The 17994-nt window shown below is 39.2% G+C and overlaps 1 protein-coding gene across 31 annotated transcripts in view; it reads right to left on the reverse strand.

The window, feature by feature from the left end:
- Positions 1–17994, reverse strand: part of ANK3 (ankyrin 3) — a 689507-nt gene that overhangs the window by 217050 nt on the left and 454463 nt on the right. For 26 of the 31 annotated variants that reach the window (XM_027595995.2, XM_027596000.2, XM_027596014.2 and 23 more), the window contains 4 exons: positions 11881–11979; positions 7197–7382; positions 6491–6514; positions 5230–5328 (listed from right to left, as the gene is read on the reverse strand). In XM_027595995.2, coding sequence (XP_027451796.2) covers positions 5230–5328; positions 6491–6514; positions 7197–7382; positions 11881–11979 — 408 coding nt within the window. The remainder of the gene's footprint in view (positions 1–5229; positions 5329–6490; positions 6515–7196; positions 7383–11880; positions 11980–17994) is intronic. The other 5 variants (XM_027596018.2, XM_027596015.2, XM_027596023.2 and 2 more) reach the window with 1 other exon arrangement.

Raw genomic sequence — 17994 nt, forward strand, 5'->3', positions numbered from 1 at the left:
TAGTACTTCTGAACTTCACATAGCATGAGTTGGGGAGAAATCACTACTTTAAAACTTCTAGTAATTTTTATTTCTCTTTTGCAAAACATTTCAGTTTTATTTTTGGTGGTGGTGATGGCAGTGGTGATTTCTAGTTACATAATGAGAAAGGCAAAATATTCCTTTGGAGCAAAAAAGAGCAAGTCCATCAGGAGTAAAACTGCTCTGCATAACTATTTAAGGGATCATTTTCCTTGGAGAAGGGAGTTACATTTAGAGATCATCATTATGTTGATGGGAAGAAAGATCTGAGACTAATGGTTTCTCAGCTTTGTTCTAAAGAACTTTTTGTGCTGATGGAAACATTAGGGATTTTGTGTTAATACGTAGCCACTAGCTACAGGTGGCTATTCAGCACTGGAAACATGGTTATTGAGAATGAGAAATAGAATTCTGAATTTAATTTAATTTACATTAAAGCTACTTCCCACTAGATGGTGGCTACTGAATTAAAATGGCCCAGGTATGGAGAAAACAGGGTTATCTCTGTCATTGGGCCCGGAGACTAGGTTAAGGTCCGGGAATCCATCTGGGAGAGACATGATAAAAGGGGTCGCCACTGGGGGAAAGCAAGATAGACTCTGCCTCTGGGGGTTCAGGAGGGTGGTACCCAGAGGTACCCCGTGAATGGGTCATAGCCTATGGACTTTTGGGGGCAGTGTTGTCCAGAACCAGTCCTTCAGCTTTGCTTCTCTGATCTGAACCCCCATCAGCAGTCTCTACATTTTTAGAAAAGTCATGTTTGGTATTATAACCTAGACTCAGTTGTGCTTTAGGGAATTAAGAGAGAGACTATGTTGTATGGTTTAGCACTTGGGAACCTAAACAAATTAGTAGAGTAAGGGCAGTAGGTTACTCAAGTCTGAATCTCCAGCTCTAGCCCATAATAGAAGCTCTTTAAATGTTTGCTAGATTGAATTTAATTGAGAAAGGACATCTCCAGATTATGTTTATCCATGGGCATTGCTTTGCTCATTCACATGCTGAATCATGTTGACCTCTTATGTGGGCGCAGTCTAAGTCTGAGACTTTTATTTTTCCACCAACAGGTTTAGCAGTTCACCTATCTAAAAGTAACCTTTCGTGTGACTTAATCGAGTTCCAAATATGGCCCGGCACCTGCCAAAATCTTGTTCAAAACATCTGACATTTGAGAAAGGCAGTCCAATGGGCATGTGAACCAGTCAGTGATCTGTGACACACGCACCAAGTTCTATCAGATGCAATCAGAGCATCATCAAACTAAGCACCTGGGCCACAGTCCCTCAGCCTCCCTGGGCCAGGTGCCTTCACAGACCAGAGAGGGAGGACAGGGCACTTGGAATTGAGCTTTCTGAAATACAGTCACCAAAGGTATTGTCAATTATGAAACTCACTGTTCTTAATAGAAGAATTCACATGATAAAAATCATATTTGAGTTATTTCACATACACAAAAATGGTCTCTATAGATAACTGTAAGATTTCCTTTGTCAAAAAATGAAAACTATATCATCCACGCTTCCCTTTCCGCTACATATATGAAGCCCTTAAGGCCTAAATTTATCCTCCAGTTGTATTCACTGGTTCATTCCAGCTGCTTGGTAACATTTGCTTTTTCTGTTTCATCCTTAGATGTCTTAATTTGTATACCTTTAATCTGCAAACCACCTGAAATCCTTCTGGAAACAAACGAGGTACGACACTCAAACACATAAATCCCTAATTCCTCCCAGAGATCAAAACCAAAAAGTACTAAATGGCAGGACCTATATAAGGATATTTTATTCAATTATCCTCCCCAAATGGGGAGTTGGATAATCATTTACAGGAGAAAAGTCAATGACACGAGTGAAGATTAAGTTGGGTGGCCCATTATATTTGATGAAAAAGACCTCTGAGCCAGCAAAGTATTAATCTAGCTCATTCAATAAAAGGAACTTTGCAGGCATGCACATACTGATTTGGCCTTCAGTTACTCCAGTGCAAAATGCTCCTTCCTGGAATGATAATCACTAGCAGCTCTGGTGTGTCTTAGTTACATTCTCTTCCCCAAGAGAGCTAGAATGATTTGCTAAGAGAGCAGGGGGTCACGCATCCATTCTGACGGTGTTGATGCCATGTCAGCAGACTCTGGTCACAGGCTGAAGAATGCTAAAGCTGCCCTGCAGCACGAAGAAGCCACCCCACTACTTCCCTGCAGTGGACCCAGGAGGCTGCCCAGGTCTTCATGTAAGATCCAAAAGGAAATAGTTGGGGTCTCCTCCATAGACATCACAACATTACAATACACAAATCACAACCGACATCATCATAAAAATCAAGGGAAGGTGCAGTAAACAGGCAAGTGTGCTCTAAATCGGTGACGGGAATTGCAACTCAGAGGTACACATTCGCCATTGGCGAGGATCTGCCTTATTGCTGCATAAATTAGCTAGCCCTGCAGAGAAGCACAGAAAGCAATCTGTTCTGCTGTGTATTCCCTTCAGCGACACGTTTATTTCTGCCTCGTATCTGCTTTGGAAGTGCCCATCTACCAAATGCAGGAAATGATTCCAGAAGAGCTGTCCTTGCTCCTATTCCCCAGCTCTCTGCCCACAGGTAGCCATTGTCTAGGCCGTGTCCTCAGCCCACAGAGAACTATGAGACTGTACCTGCCTTTCTCCAATGATCTGTCGCAGCCAGAGAGCAGAAACCACAGCCCCTAGGACAAGGGCTGTTGTTGGTTTTTAATTTACCTGTAACCACCTAATCCTCGCCTCGCTCAGACCCGGTTCCTGAAGCTTATGATCTGCAGCTAGCTCTTAGCAATCAGGGCTTAATGAGCGTTCCTTTATTGTTCTGACCAGGTGAAATCTGTTCCCATCTGTGTTCTGGGGTGTCTTACTCTCCGCTGCTGTTCCAGCCACACCCCCGAGGGACGTGTGGTGCAGAAACTGCCCAATGAAACTGGGCAGGGAGAGGCCCCGGTCCCCAAGGGCAGATGCTGGGTTACTAGGTAATAGAATTGCTAGAGATTTGGAACCTAAAACGGGTTTCTTGAAGCTGTTTATAAAGACTAGTTCTTCTCAGACACCCGAAAGCAAGTCATCCGTCACCAGCCGCAGAGGGGAGCCTCGTGTCGGGGTGTAAGCGACCGCGCAGGCCTCCTACGAAGTACAATCAAATTACACCACAGCCTTCAGCTCAGAGTGCTGGTAGGCCTCATTAATTAGGGATGACTGGAGAAAACGCTTTTGTAAATCAGTAAAAAGTCTCAATTTTAACATGTTTTAAACAAAAACACAATGTGATTATTTTAACCCACTGGCAAGGTTAACAGCGACGTCTGAGATCTCTACTGATCTTTAATCGATAAATAACCATTTGTTTGTAATTATCACGTTCATTGTTTTAATGTAAATGGATGGTTTGGAATTGCTCGAAGGAGTCTGAAAATACTGTAATTTGTCCTCTTAGATCCCTTAAACATTGCCCCAATCTTCTTATTTTCAGCAGCATCAGGAAGTTTCTGAACAATGGTGCAAAGACAAACCTCAAACGCTACCCTGACATAAATTTCCTAAATGTCCTAATTAGAAGATGTGACTTAATGAGGTTTTCATTATACTGTGAGTTACAGAAATAAAACCAGAAGAACACATCTTCAAGACAAGAACTTCAGTTTTCGCAGTGATGTGTTCCTGTGCACGAGGTGCTTAACTTTGTCCTTCAAAATGTCAAATTAGGCTTCAGGTCAGCCATGTCACTGAATGCCAGGGACACGCGCCGTGCAGGAAGAACACGCTCTGCGGTGACAGGAGCTGACGGGCACTCCTGAGTCATTTAAACCAATCAAGGCTTTCAGCAAGCCGATGACTAGAGGGCAGGAAATAGCTCTTATATCAGTACAATCTGAGTTCTTACTAATTTTTATAGAACTAATGAGTTATAAGAGAGGGAGAAATGAACACCTGGAGTCGCTTAAGGGAGACAGAAGGCTGGAGTGGCCGGGAGCTTTCCTCTCCTGCCTTTCCTGATTTGCTGGCTCTGGGATCCTGGACCAGCCGCTTCTTATTGCTAAGCTTTGGTTTCCTCTTCTCTAAAACATGGATAAATAACACTTTTCTTGATATTCGAATAACTAAGATAAACGTGCATAGCCTGGCATCTGCCACACAGGAGCGACCTCAAAGATGGTATGACTTCTTCTGCTATTGCTAAAGCTAGTACTAGTATATGGCCTCTCTCTGATCTCATCTAATCCCATTTTCCTCCCACAAGGAAGGTTCTAGCAAAAACACCACCTCACATGCTATGCTCGAAATCCCAGTGCTGATGCCGTACTTGCCGACGACATGTCTGGCCCCGTGCCCTTCTAATTCCCACAGTCACCCCCTGAGGGAGTGGTGATATTATTTTATTGTTATTACTCGATTTCATAATTCACACACTGTTTCATCTTATCAATGAGGAAACTGATGGAGCCCAAGAAAATTTAAAGCCAAAACTGGAACCCAAGGAGTCTGAATCCTGAGCCCACACTATCAGCCTACTCTTCTATCCTGCTTCCTCCTTCCTTTCTACTTCTATTTCCGATGATGAGGTGTCTCAGGATCAGGCGCAGCACCAGACTGGTGTTTACACTCAGAACCCTACTACTCTGGATGGCTGGGTTGCTATCCAGGGATACACACGATGCTGTAACTCCTTTCTCCAGGAATCTGAACTTAGTCGGGGTACGGAATCTTGTGACTCATTATGAAAGTGTGTAGGGGACAGACGATGAAAGCAAAAGATGGTCTCTGTTTTTTGGGTTCTGAAGTTTGGATCTCATCCAGATATTTCACCCTCTTCCCATCTGCAAGGTCAAGACCCTGCTAGCTCAAGCACTCTTAGTGCCATCTGACCCATTTCTAACAGTCTCAGAAATTTCTACTTGGGGAAGGGTTTGTACTTTCCAGTTGTGATTCCTTGAATCACATCTGCTATATATTCACGTATATGTGTATCCTTCCCTCCCCCCATGATCATGGCTTATTTATCCTGTTAGGAAACAGGCACACCTGTATAAAAGCAAGAACATGCAGTAGAAGTCGAAAATCACAGCTTTTGCTGAATGGTAGGTAGGACCTAGAGGTCAGCGGTCCCAACTCCCTCCTCCTGTCAGGCAAAGAAGGCTCAGAAGGCTTTCACATGCTTTCAGGGCGGGTCCTAGCGCCCTGCTCTTACCCTCGCAGTGAAGTCCACAGCAGCCGCTCTGTTTAACAGCAACGTGGCTACGTTGATATTTCCATAGTGAGCAGCTATGTGGAGCGGAGTGAAGCCACTCTGCAAAGAAAACACAGCAGACATTCAATTGATTCCTGCTGGCCCCTTGTCTGACACGTTAATACCATAACCCTGCCCAAATCAAAGGGAGGAAGCAAAATATGCTGAGGTCCACATTCCATTCTGTACTAGGTTTCTTTCAATTAGTGCCAATTGTCCGTAGGGTTTCAAACAAACGCCCAACTCATAGGCAGAGGAATAGCCAGGAAGGAACCAAGGGTGCAGACTGAATAATTTTAGTAACCCGGTAGCAGAACTATATAGAAGCCAACGTTTCAAAACATCAAAACAGGGATGACAAGAAAAATCTATTGCTTACAGAAGGTTTGATAAATACCACTGTTTTATTATCGATGATAGACTTGTCCATTGAAACTCTTTGTCGAAATTCAATTTGTTTAATATATTCAGTATGGAGTAAATTCCAATTTTAATGACAAAAGCAATTTTGGGGGAGAGAACTACAATTGGTCTTGTATAACGGGTGATTGCATTTTAGAAAGAATCCACAAGCTGGTCTCTTTATTAGCAAATGCCTATTCAGTAACACATTTTCTCTAGCTTAGTCATACCAAGGTCATTTTACTTCCTTAAAAAATGCTAAAACATGCAGCGATTCACTTAGTCCCCAAAGATTGAAACCTTAGAGGAACTAGATGCATTTCTAGATTGTTAGCAAGCTTCTTAGCCATGCCAGCTGTCTTACTGAGTCTTGTGGGGAGGGTGGGAATATCGGTACCATTCAGAGGTAACCTTCATTTTGCTGACACCACTGAGGCCGAGTGTCATGCAGAACTCTAAAGAATCAGTCCTGAACGAGTAGAATGACAGGGTTGTCTGCAGCTTTAGGTAGAGCTGATAAGCATCTAAAGCATCAAAACTGTTCATGTCACCCAACTCTACTGCGACATCCTTCAGTCTCAAGGATTCCTCATCCTTCCTTTCCAACACCAGGTTCAGCTGCAGAAAGCCCTGGTAATCAAACTACTATCTTCTCTGGCACATGCTACTTTGGGGGCGGGGACGTAAAGCAGGTATCTAGCCTACAGAGGCGATGCAAAGAAGGAGGGAAAGAAATGAGGCAGCAGCACTAGGTAATGGGAAAATGATGATGCAGACAGAGATTATATGCATATGTTTATATATATATATATATATATACCTCTGTTGTTCTATTCACCACCATCTAGGTTAACACATTTGGAAGCAAAGAAGAGGAAAAAATGAACGGTTAGTTCGCTCTCGGTGACATGGACGGCAGCAAGCTCATGGCGGCTAAGTAATGAGGATGGAAGCTCTGGTGGGAGCACAAGAGGCACAGAAAGAAAGCCAGACCGAACGGAGGGCTACACAGTGGCCTGTTCCAAATGCCACATTTCCTTCACAGAGACTTTCAGGTCATACATGTCAAGGCAATGGCGATGTTCGGCTGGGACCCTGGCTGCCAGCACGCTCTCCACAACTGATCAATACTCAGTGCATTGCCTCTCATCTCAGATACCAGCCAAAGGTTTATTTGTGCACATTGTTGTTAGCATTTTGTAATTTTCCACCCTGGTGTTTGAGCTGAAGTGTTGGATACATTCAAAATACACGTTAGAAGGAAGGAAACTACCAGGTGCCTATAAATGGACCTCGGATGTGGCCTCCCTGTTAGCATGCATCAGGCAGCATGCACTGTTACCTCCTAGCTGGAAATGCTGAGGGGGCCGCGCCTTCAGTCGGCTGACTTGGACACGTATTGTCACTGCTCCCAGTGAGGTTAAGGGTTTGGGGTAAGCTTGCCAAAAGGGAGACCAGGCATTCTTACAGCGTGTGGGTGCTAGCGCAGGAGAGCGCATGGCCGGCTGCCCGCCTTCGCGCCTCACCTTTGACTCCACATCTGCATTGTTGTCATTCTGCAGCAGCAGGGCCGCGGCCTTCGTGTCGTCTTTTCGGGCAGCGATGTGAAGAGCTGGAAGACGCACTTTTCCTTTAGTGTCATTTTCTAGCAGGAGGGAAACGACTTGATCATGACCTTGTTGCAATGCTACCGCCAACGGTGTAAAGCCATCCTGCAAATAAATGGATGGGTCAAGATTGGCCCTAGCAGACGTGTTCTTTTTGATTAACAAATAAGAATGCAACCGAGCGACCAATTTTTGTTTAGCGTTGTTAAAGCTACCATATTCAAGTAGATAGATATGTGAAAAGATATATGTCTACAAATATTTGTTTGTATTTATATATTTACCAAAGCAGAAAATAATAAAAAAATTTGTAATAAGTTTATGGGTTTTTTTTCCTGTTAAAAAGTAATACACATTAATTGGGTAAATTTTGAAAGTACATAAAAGTACTACATAAAGAGGAAAAAGATACCATAATTTCAATATCCAGAAAATAACTGCAGTGAAAACAATATTTCAGGTTAAATCCAGGTAAATTTTTCCAAGGATCTTATTTAATTAAGCTATAAAAATTTCCGCTGATATTTCAAAACTAGGGGAGAGGCTGTCTGCTTCCTCATTGTGTCGTGATGCCTAGCACATATCTGGTGGCCACTCTGTATATGTTAATTGGTGAACCATAGTAACTGCTGCTTTAAGAAAGGTCTTTATGAAACACTCTTGGCTCCTCTGACCAATGAAGGGAGAAGACACAGGGATCATGCAAAACAGGACTAGAATAAATTGAGATATACATTCAGGTCTGTGCATTTTGAGCCTTCACACTGTATTGCCCTGGGACTTGACAGAGAGAGGACAACTACAGATTTCTCTGTGGTTAAGTAATCTGTGGGTGATCTAAGGTTACTGACAGTGGAATAAACAGCATGGAGTAGAAAATCCTAAGACTGGCTTGAATTTGAATTCTTCTATGCTTTTATTGTCATGCACTCAAAAGAACATTTATAAATTATTTTTATTAGAGAACTGGCAAGTAAGTTACTTATTTTACTTGGGCATGATATTTTATATTGGTAAGCCTTGTGCTACAAGTAGAGGGCTACGCCAGGGGAAGGGTGTTCACATGGGAGAAAGAAAATCTAGTGACTTGCACACTAGTGTCTTGTTGGTCTTCCTAACGGACCACTTTCATCATTCTTTTCCTTGCTGGAAAATCAGACAAGGGCTCCTACCACTTTTTTGACTGAATGCACATCAGTATATTTATATTTAAGGATGTGTAAAATATTGGCCCCAAACACCTAAGGGACACTATTGCCCAGATTCTTTTCATATAAACCCTTTCCTGCAGTCTCCTTATTAACTGCAGTGTGCAAACTATTTCTACCCTGGCTTCTATACTCATGCCATGCCCCCCACCCTGCAATGTCCTCCGCCTTACTCTACAAACACAAATTCTGTCTATTCTTCATGCTTTGAGAACCAGCTGAAGTTCCATCTGCCTCTTTCAACTTTTCCAGGGAGACCCAATAGAGGGAAAAGATGATCATTAATGTTGCTAGAAGGACTTTCCTGGCAGCCTTAAGAAAGGCTGAAAACAACCAAGACATTACCAAAAGAACATCACAGGTTTACACTTAAGGGCATGAAGTTTCGAATGCAATTTAATGTTATGAGAAAAGTAATCTACATAACTATGTAAATATATGACCTCATTTTCATAAAGATAAATATGTGTGTTGTGTACATATACCAAAAGGTCTTAAGGAGTAAACAAAATGTTATCTCTAGGGAAAATTAACAGTGGCTTTTTCTTCTTTTTGCTTTTCACTTTACTTTCTCATTTACGTAATCTATTACTATTACAAAACAAAAGAAAAATACATTTTTTAAAGGACAGAATGGGGGGCGCCTGGGTGGCTCAGTTGTTAGGCATCTGCCTTTGGCTCCGGTCATGATCCCAGGGTTCTGGGATCGAGCCCCACGTCGGGCTTCCCGCTCTGTGGGAAGCCTGCTTCTCCCTCTTTTGCTCCCCCTGCTTGTGTTCCTTCTTTCACTGTTTCTCTATCTCAAGTAAATAAATAAAATCTTTAAAAATAAAGAAAGAAAGAAAGAACAGAATGGTCAAAGGAAAATTGTATATTAAGAGTGAATGTGAAACCTGGACAAAATGTAAGGGGTAAAAATGACAGCCTGCTTCTGGTTCTGAATCAAAACTAAATGGCTATATTTTCTGCTAATATGAACTTTTAAGCCCATAGGGCCTATACATAAAGGAAACTACTTTGCACCAGAAAATAAACTGCAACAGAGACCACAGCACCCACAAGAATGAGCTTCCTGCAATAAGCCAATTAAAGAGACAAAGATACCAGCTCTAAGGTGTCAATAGCTAAAATTAGTAGCTCCCGATTTTGGCTCCAAACCTAGTTTAAACAGTTTGGTTCTCTCTGTGCAGTTATTCTTAAAAGAAAAATACATGGGGCACTGGCGTGGCTCAGTCAGTTAAGCAGCCAGCTCTTGACTTTGGGCTCAGGTCATGATCTCAGGATCCTGAGATCCAGCCTCTGGTCAGGAGGGGAATCTCTCTGCGCTCAGTGGGGAATCTGCCTGAGATTCTCTCCTTCTGCCTCTCCCCCTGCTTGTCTGCTCTCTCTAAAATAAATACATAAATCTTTAAAAAAAAAAAAAAAAGAAGAAGAGGAAAAATACAAGCCGAAAGGAAACATGACAGAAGCTCCATGAGAACCTCCATGCCTTGTGGAGTATCTGGCACATAATGGGTGCTTAATAATTATTTGTGAGGTAAATAAACAAATACTTTAACCTAATGCTTCAGAATCTTAATTACTAAAAGAAGGAATATATATATATATATGTATATATATATATGGAAAAGATAGGATATACAGTACATAGTTAATACAGAAAAGGTTTTAAAAACCACAATCAGGCCAAGGACGTAGCAGTAAGTTGGACTTATTTGCTTCTAAAGGAGAGATACTTAGTGATCTGTACATCAGTCTAAAAAGACTACCTTCTCCTTCACAGGCCAAGAAAGTACTATGAAATCACTTTCATTGGGATATTTATATTATTTAATATTTCCGTTGAAAAATGGGAATGGATTTTTCTCTTATCCAACAAGTAAGCACTGCTCTATGCCTACCAAATGTGTGTTCTTTTCTTATCGACGAGTAGTTACTTCTTAACCTACCCTTAAGAATATTTTCACAAAAACAGTATATTCTCATGATTAAAATCTTCAACAGTATGGAAGGGTATAGAGTGAAAAGTAAATCTCCCTTCCACTGCTCAGAATAAACCACTGAGAAAAATATGGATATTTTCTTCTAACAGCATCTTTAGTCTTGCCTCATTTTTGACAATGCTGAATAGCATTTTATTGTGTGAGTATCGAAATATTATTAAACAGGTTTCTTACTGGTGCATATTTAGGTTCGTTCCAGTTCTTAAAAAATTGTTCATATTAATTCTGTTGATGAATTTCTCCTATACTGTTTTTGTATCCCCCTCTAATATATCTGTAATGTAAATTCTTAGAAGAAACAGAATTGCTAAGTAAAAAGGTACATAAACACTAACTTTTGACAGTTACTGTTAAATGTTCTGCAAAAGTGTTACAAACAATGATCAACTCTACTAACACTGTAGGAAAGCTCCCATTTCTTCTACTCTTTAAATTCTTTTCCTCATCTCCAGGACAAAAGACTGGATCTCATTTTTAACTGATTAATAAATTAATATTTCTTTGACTATGAGTGAGGATGTGATATTTTCATACATTTATGGTCATTTGTATTTCTTTTTGTGCAAACTGCCTCTTCATTTATTTAGTGGTTTCCCCAAAAGGCATGATCTCAAAAGCTGGGTGAGGTTATATGCAATTCCTCTATCACGATCTTTCTTGTGCCATTTGGAAAACAAGTCAGAATTTAAGAAGAGCAGTATTATGACAGGGATAATCCTGCATCTGTTTTCATTATTTTGTTAAAAATAGAGAATACTCAAATGTTGATCTTTTAATATTAGCAATATAGTTCTAATGATACACTTCACAAGGGAGCACAATCTTCCACCCAGTTTAGTTTAAAAAATAAACTGTATTACGTTAGGACAGTCCCAATGACTTAAGTAACTTTTTATTTTAAAACAACTCTTCTATTCAAGACTGCAAAAATTTCTTCACTACCATGTTTATGTAACACTTAAAAACATATAATAGTTTTGTTGAAAAATGTGAATTAAATCATTATAATTATGCTAACTTATATTTGGAAAAAACAGATTTCAAACTTGTCGTACTACAAACATGTTTCAAAAACAGCGGTTGCCTTTGACGCAAAATTATAAGAAACGGAATAGTGTTCTAAAGCAAATATGTAGATATTAAACAAATAGCTCAATTAAAAGGTAGAGCCAGGCATTTTAGAGCAGAAAGGGTATCTGTGCAATGGAAGATTCTTTAAAAATTGAAAATAGACTTTCTAGTGTATTTCATAAACATTGAAGAAGCCTCACGTTAATATATGACTGTAACTAAAACTCTAGTGGGACAGATTCTCCATGCTATTAACTCCAGGCTTACAAAATGTCCTGCACCCATGTGAACTTACCCACAGAAAGAACCAACATGTCTTACCTCTGTGGCTAGGCTCTGGCTTGCACCATTGTCAAGAAGAAACTTGACAACTTCCAGGTGGTTTTCCTGGGCTGCCATATACAATGGCGTGAAACCATTCTGCAAAAGAAGAAATGAAATGTTTCTATGTTTGTCTGTGGCTTTATTACAGGGTCAATCTAGTTTTCCATGGTACTGATATTATATGTTCCAGAAAATGCTTGTGTATAATAATTTTAATGATACTTTAATGCAGATATTCATATTTATTAAAAAGCCTAAGCATGATAGTTTAACCAGAATTTATAAGTATATTTCAAAATTATAGTTCATAGTTTATAACTTGAGTGTAGTTCATAGTTAATAGTGTATAATTCACACCTATCCACTTTAGATAAATAAGTACATTTGTTTAATCATCAGCCTCTTACTGAGCACCTACCAGGAGTAAAGAATTTTCCTAGATGATATGAGGATATGAAGAAAAATACATTTGGTCATTGTCCCAATGAGTTTTTTTCCTCCACACCAATAATTACCTACTTTAAATAAAAGGTTTAATACTTTCACATAAAATTAAGAGTCTGACATATTTCCTAATTTGGAAGGAATTTATATTAATTTCAAAGAGCTTCAAACTCAACACAGGTGAGGTGACTTGGAGCAAAGGAAAGAACACCAATATGCAAAAGGGTATATACTTCAATTTCAAAACAGAATTCAATTAGTAATTGATAGTTTGTAAGTTGCCTGCCTTGCATTTTTTTCTGCAAAGATATGGTATTTTCATGTTCAGAATACACACACACGCATTCATATGTACATATATGTACACACACACTCTCTATAGGTATGTATTTATGTTTGTCTGAAATGTGGCCAACTGCCAAAGAACCTGGATTCAAGTACATGAATGTGTACATTGCATCTTAAGCTTTTTATTCAAATATGTTGCTTAGGTGTCTGGGTGGCTCAGTCCATTAAACATCTGCTTTAGGCTCAAGTCATGATCCCAGGGTCCTGGGATCGAGCTCTGCACTGGGCTCCCTGCTCCACGGGAAGCCTGCTTCTCCCTCTCCCACTCCCCCTGCTTGTGTTCCTTCTCTCGCTGTGTCTCTCTGTGTCAAATAAATAAATAAAATCTTTTAAAAAAATATGTTGCATATGTGTGATTGTTCTCTAGAACAATTTATTTCACATCTATGAAATATTTTCATATGTTGTCTATGTAATATTTTAAAATCTTATTGCAAAACATATATCAAGACATAGTTTTCAAATTATAGCAAATTTTCTTTGAATAAATTTTTCAGAATACAGTTCTATTTGACTGAATGTTCTGGAAATTTTATTGTATACATTATACAATTGGAAAGAATAAAAGTAAATATATTCTAAATAAAACGTACCAACTATTACTCAAACTTTTGTGATTCAAAAGGTTTAGGTTTATCATTATAAATACCATTTACTATATGATTACCTTACTTATCTATAATTCAGGCTCTGGTGACATCACTTTTTTGGCTTTTAGCTGAGAATTTTAAAAAAGTAAGTTAAAAAGATCCTTGAGCTGATAAAAGTGATGTCACATAACAAATCTACCATTCTCCCAAATCTACCATTCTTATTGATCAGAGAGTTCCTCTATTCTACTTATTCTATTTTACACATAATTCTAAAAAGCTAGGTTATCCAGTTGCCAAGCTCCAAATTGGAGACATGAAATTAGAAGCAGTAGAATATGACACAGCATTCGAGCTTCTTCCCTTTAAATAATCTACCTACCGACATCACTGAAGTTCATTGTTACTCTGTTCGATCATGAAAGGTTTTATCAACATCAAACATGGAACATGGAATAACTACAACACAATGTGTGTGTATACGTGTGTGTGTGTGCATGTTTGTGTGTATGTGCCTGGAGTGTTTCATCTTTTGTCACTCTGCCCAGACCTATGAGGGAAACTGACAGGTAGTTTAGGATTACCCTTATATTGCTATTTTTTTTTTGTTTCCTTAATTTGACGAAAATGGAAGATCATTTTATCCTTGGTTGAGTTAAATATCCTTTAAAAACCAAAACAAAAGAAAAAAAAACTATTGAAAATATTAAGGAAGAAGAGAAAGATAAAAACCAGGGTGGATTTTTGTGATAGCTCAGTGAACTACTAGGTATCTGTTTTTCTTCATCAGCTGAAATTTCTAGATGGAAGATTCAGATTTTAGGAGTAAAGCTCTTAAGAAAAAATTTGGAAATGGATGTTATTTTCTCAGCTTCAGGGCAGGGTTTTGCTGTAGTTCATGATTACCTAAGGAACACTGGTCTATCTATAAGTATCTGGCTTCTGGCCCGATGTATGCAGACTGTCCTTGAGTTTATCTTCCAGAACCAAACCTTTCATGACCCAGGAAGATAATCCAAGACCAGGTACTGAGGTTTAAAAGATGCTGTTTTTACAGACCCGGCGTTTCCAAAGAGTGATTCTTAAGAATCACAACTTCTAGATCATTCCATACGCTCTTTTCACAACAGCAGAGAGTGAACTGTGGAACTGGAATTACTCAAAAATAATACGTAGATAAGGGTCACAACCAGATTGAGCCCTGTAATTCACTGTTTTCCACAATCGCTTCTCCTCTTTTTTTTTTTGAGTGCTGCCATTCTATTGCATTGCCCGAAAGCTGGTCAGTTTTGGAATGGTCACATTCTTTCATACTTTTTATTTTTATAAATTTTTATTGATAGTATAATTCACATACCATAAAACTCACCCATTTAAAGTGTACAATCTAGTGTGTTGTAGTATATTCACAAACTTGGGCAACCATCTCCACTATCTAATTCCAGAACATTTTTTTTAAAGATTTTATTTATTTATCTGAGAGAGAGAATGAGAGATAGAGAGCACGAGAGGGAAGAAGGTCAGAGGGAGAATGGTCCAATTTCAGAAAGAATGTTATTTTTCTCTTAAGAGAAGAAAGCATACCACTGTTTTTTTTTTTTAATTAATTTCCTAACTTAGGAAATTTCCAAAACAAAGAGCTGGCCAAAATGGAACATATGGGTGCCCAATTTACATTTTTCCTTTCTGTAGCAACAACAGACTCAATTTTCAAAGGGCAGAACAGCTCAAGATTGAGAAAGTATGATTTTATCCATTAATCTTCAAGACCTTTTGCTTGGAACACTTATTGTGGTGTTATCAAAAGCATGCAAATATGCAGACCTACAAATTTATTGATCATACTGAAGCATGCTGCCTAATATCCACCCAAATAAAATAAAGAAGAAAGTGCTGCTGTTATTCCATTTAAGTAAGGGTTGACATTTCATCCATGAACTTTTCTTATCCATCCTAGGTTCCTAGAGTCAGCCTGTGTACGTCATGAAGTGCTCCTATGAATTTAAATGTTCAGGGCAGAGCGACAGATTTACACTGATTTACATCTGATACTGATTTTTGTGAATGTGGGTTAGATTACAGGTGTGCTATAAGGTCAAAGGACAGAGAGGCTCTATCATTCCTATCTTCTGACTTCATCAAGACCTGACCTCCCCACCAAAGGAAACATTTAAAAACAGAAAAAGACCAAGGAGGCACTGCTTTGATCAAAGGGTCTTATCCTTTCTGAAAAGAATCCACAGAAACCCAGTACCTGTTTCACCCTGGACGGAGATGGGTGGGGACTGGGCAGATGGGAGTCAGAGATGGGAGGAGGACCTCCAACTTTGTCTTTCATGCCCTTTGATGGTAGAACCATGTGAATGTATTACCTATTCAGAGTTTAAATAAACATAATATAAAAATTTTAAAAAACAGCCCCCCCCAGAAAAAACCTCACAGGGTCTTCTCATTGTTAATACTACTATGAAAATTTAGAATATTTTGATAGTTATGGTAAAATATTATTTGAAACAGACTTTGCTTCTTGATAAACACAGTTTGTGCCTTATATTACAGAATAAAGACAGAGAAGGAGAAAAGAGTGAGGGCTGTCATTTGATGTGGCAGTTTGAGATTTTCCAATTGCAAACACTAGTAATCCTTGTTGCCATATTTAGTACAAAGTATGAAGGACTTAATCATTGTAGAGTTCTTCATAATCACAATTTAACTATCCAACCCAATTTCTTTCTCAGGGTAGGCCTAATCATTTCTGGAATGTTAAGTAATATAAAAAAGAGTTAACTAACATATTAAGATATAAGATCAAGGCAATGACAACAATTAATTTAAAGTAACATCTAAAAATTCTTAGCTTACAGACCCTCAGTTTATAGGATCAGAACTTGATATTGTCCAATTTCATTTTTATTTTCAAGATAAGGAGAATTTTTATATATAAGGAAAGTGGGGGACTCTCTTGGCACTAGTTCTTGTTGGCTATTACATATTACCTATTTGGTTAAAACCTCACTCAGACAGGGATGCTGTCTTTCTTGAATATTAATACTCCTGTGATGCTTTATGTGCTGACACATAAATGGAATCTAATCTCATGGCATTATTGCTTGTCGTTCTTTGTAAGAGTTCCTATTGAAAAGCTGCTACCAGGAGTTATCATGGAAACCCCATTGTGCTGCATGGCCATCTTATTACTTATTCTGTCCAAGGAATGATGCGGCTCAGAGGAACAGGGCAGCAGGTGTCCAGATGAAGGGGGCCTGCTTCACTGTGAACTGTCGGGGCAGGGCATGCCAAGCACAGCTGCAAGGAACAGGGAATTCTGCAGCCCATGTTCTTCTCCGTCACTTCATCATCGCTAGGGAATGTGTATAAATTGAAATCAAATTGGGTCAGGATTTGATTTCAATTGCAGATTCTCTCCAACATCGTTAAGGAGGTTTAAAATTATGGCTGCTCTAAACATCGGTCAAGAATGTGTGAAATGTTTAAAAGAAGGAAGTTTATTTCTTCGCCCTTGGGGGGATAAAGGAAATGAAAATGGATTAAAGAGTTCTCCCACTCTCTCAGAGCTTAACACTAGTTATTTTCCAGTAAAAAGATGTTTGAAAAGCATGACGCTTTGCTTATAGTCAGCTGGTCTGTATCTCTCTCAGTGGGCTATACTTGTCAATATTCAATTTTATATCATTCCCTTCTGGAAAAGCATTATTACTACAAGTAAACCCTCCTAGGGAATCAGCATAAGTGGACCACGTATCAAAGGTCCAACCACAAGGAACTAGAAAAGAATCAGATCAGACATACAAGAAATCACACGTTTGGAAGCGCTGTGCAGTTGCTTCCCCATGACACTGATATTTAACAGCATCAGCACCATGTTACTATGGCCGTAGTAACCATGGAGGAAGTCGCCCCAATTCCATGGACCCATAAAATATAGGAGGCTCCTGTTAGCCAAAGATAACCAGTACTGAAGATGGCTGGGGAAATCCAGTACACTTAAAAATGGAAATCAAGGGTGCCTGGGTGGCTCAGTTGGTTAAGCGACAGCCCTCGGCTCAGGTCATGATCCTGGAGTCCCGGGATTGAGTCCCGCATCAGGCTCCCTGCTCAGCAGGGAGTCTGCTTCTCCCTCTGACCCCTCCCCACCATGTGCTCTCTCATTCTCTCTCTCAAATAAATAAATAAAATCTTAAAAAAAATGGAAATCAAAAGACCATAGTAAATAATGAAAAAAGTGAGATTGAGACTTTATTCTAAAAGACAAAACTAGCACCTATAAAAGCAAGTTTAGGAATTAACAAAATACTGGTTATAACTGAAATTCATGTATGAGTTCTCACAATGAACAAAGACTAAACCAAATAGGATTTCTGTGGAGGAAAAGTAAAACTTTTCCAACAAAATTATATGATAGCTTGATGTCCTTCACTTTTTATTTTCACAGCCTAAGTAAAAAGACAGCCTTTTTGCAAATGGATTTGCAAACCAAAGACCTCACCTAGGTTATTATTTTTTTTTTTTCTGGTCATTAAATCTTTTGATTTTCAAATCATTCTCATTTGAAACACTTATCAGGAAATCATCCTAATTCTTCACACATTGCTAGAAAACCACAACCCACAGTTTAGTTGTGCACCCAGGTTCTCCAACACCATCCCCCTAACTTCATGCCATCCTGTGTCTTTTGCAAAACTTGCGGTTTTGTTCTGTAATCAATTTG

This window comes from Zalophus californianus, chromosome 15 (assembly GCF_009762305.2).
Source record: "Zalophus californianus isolate mZalCal1 chromosome 15, mZalCal1.pri.v2, whole genome shotgun sequence".
In the NCBI taxonomy this organism is placed as follows: Eukaryota; Metazoa; Chordata; class Mammalia; order Carnivora; family Otariidae; genus Zalophus; species Zalophus californianus.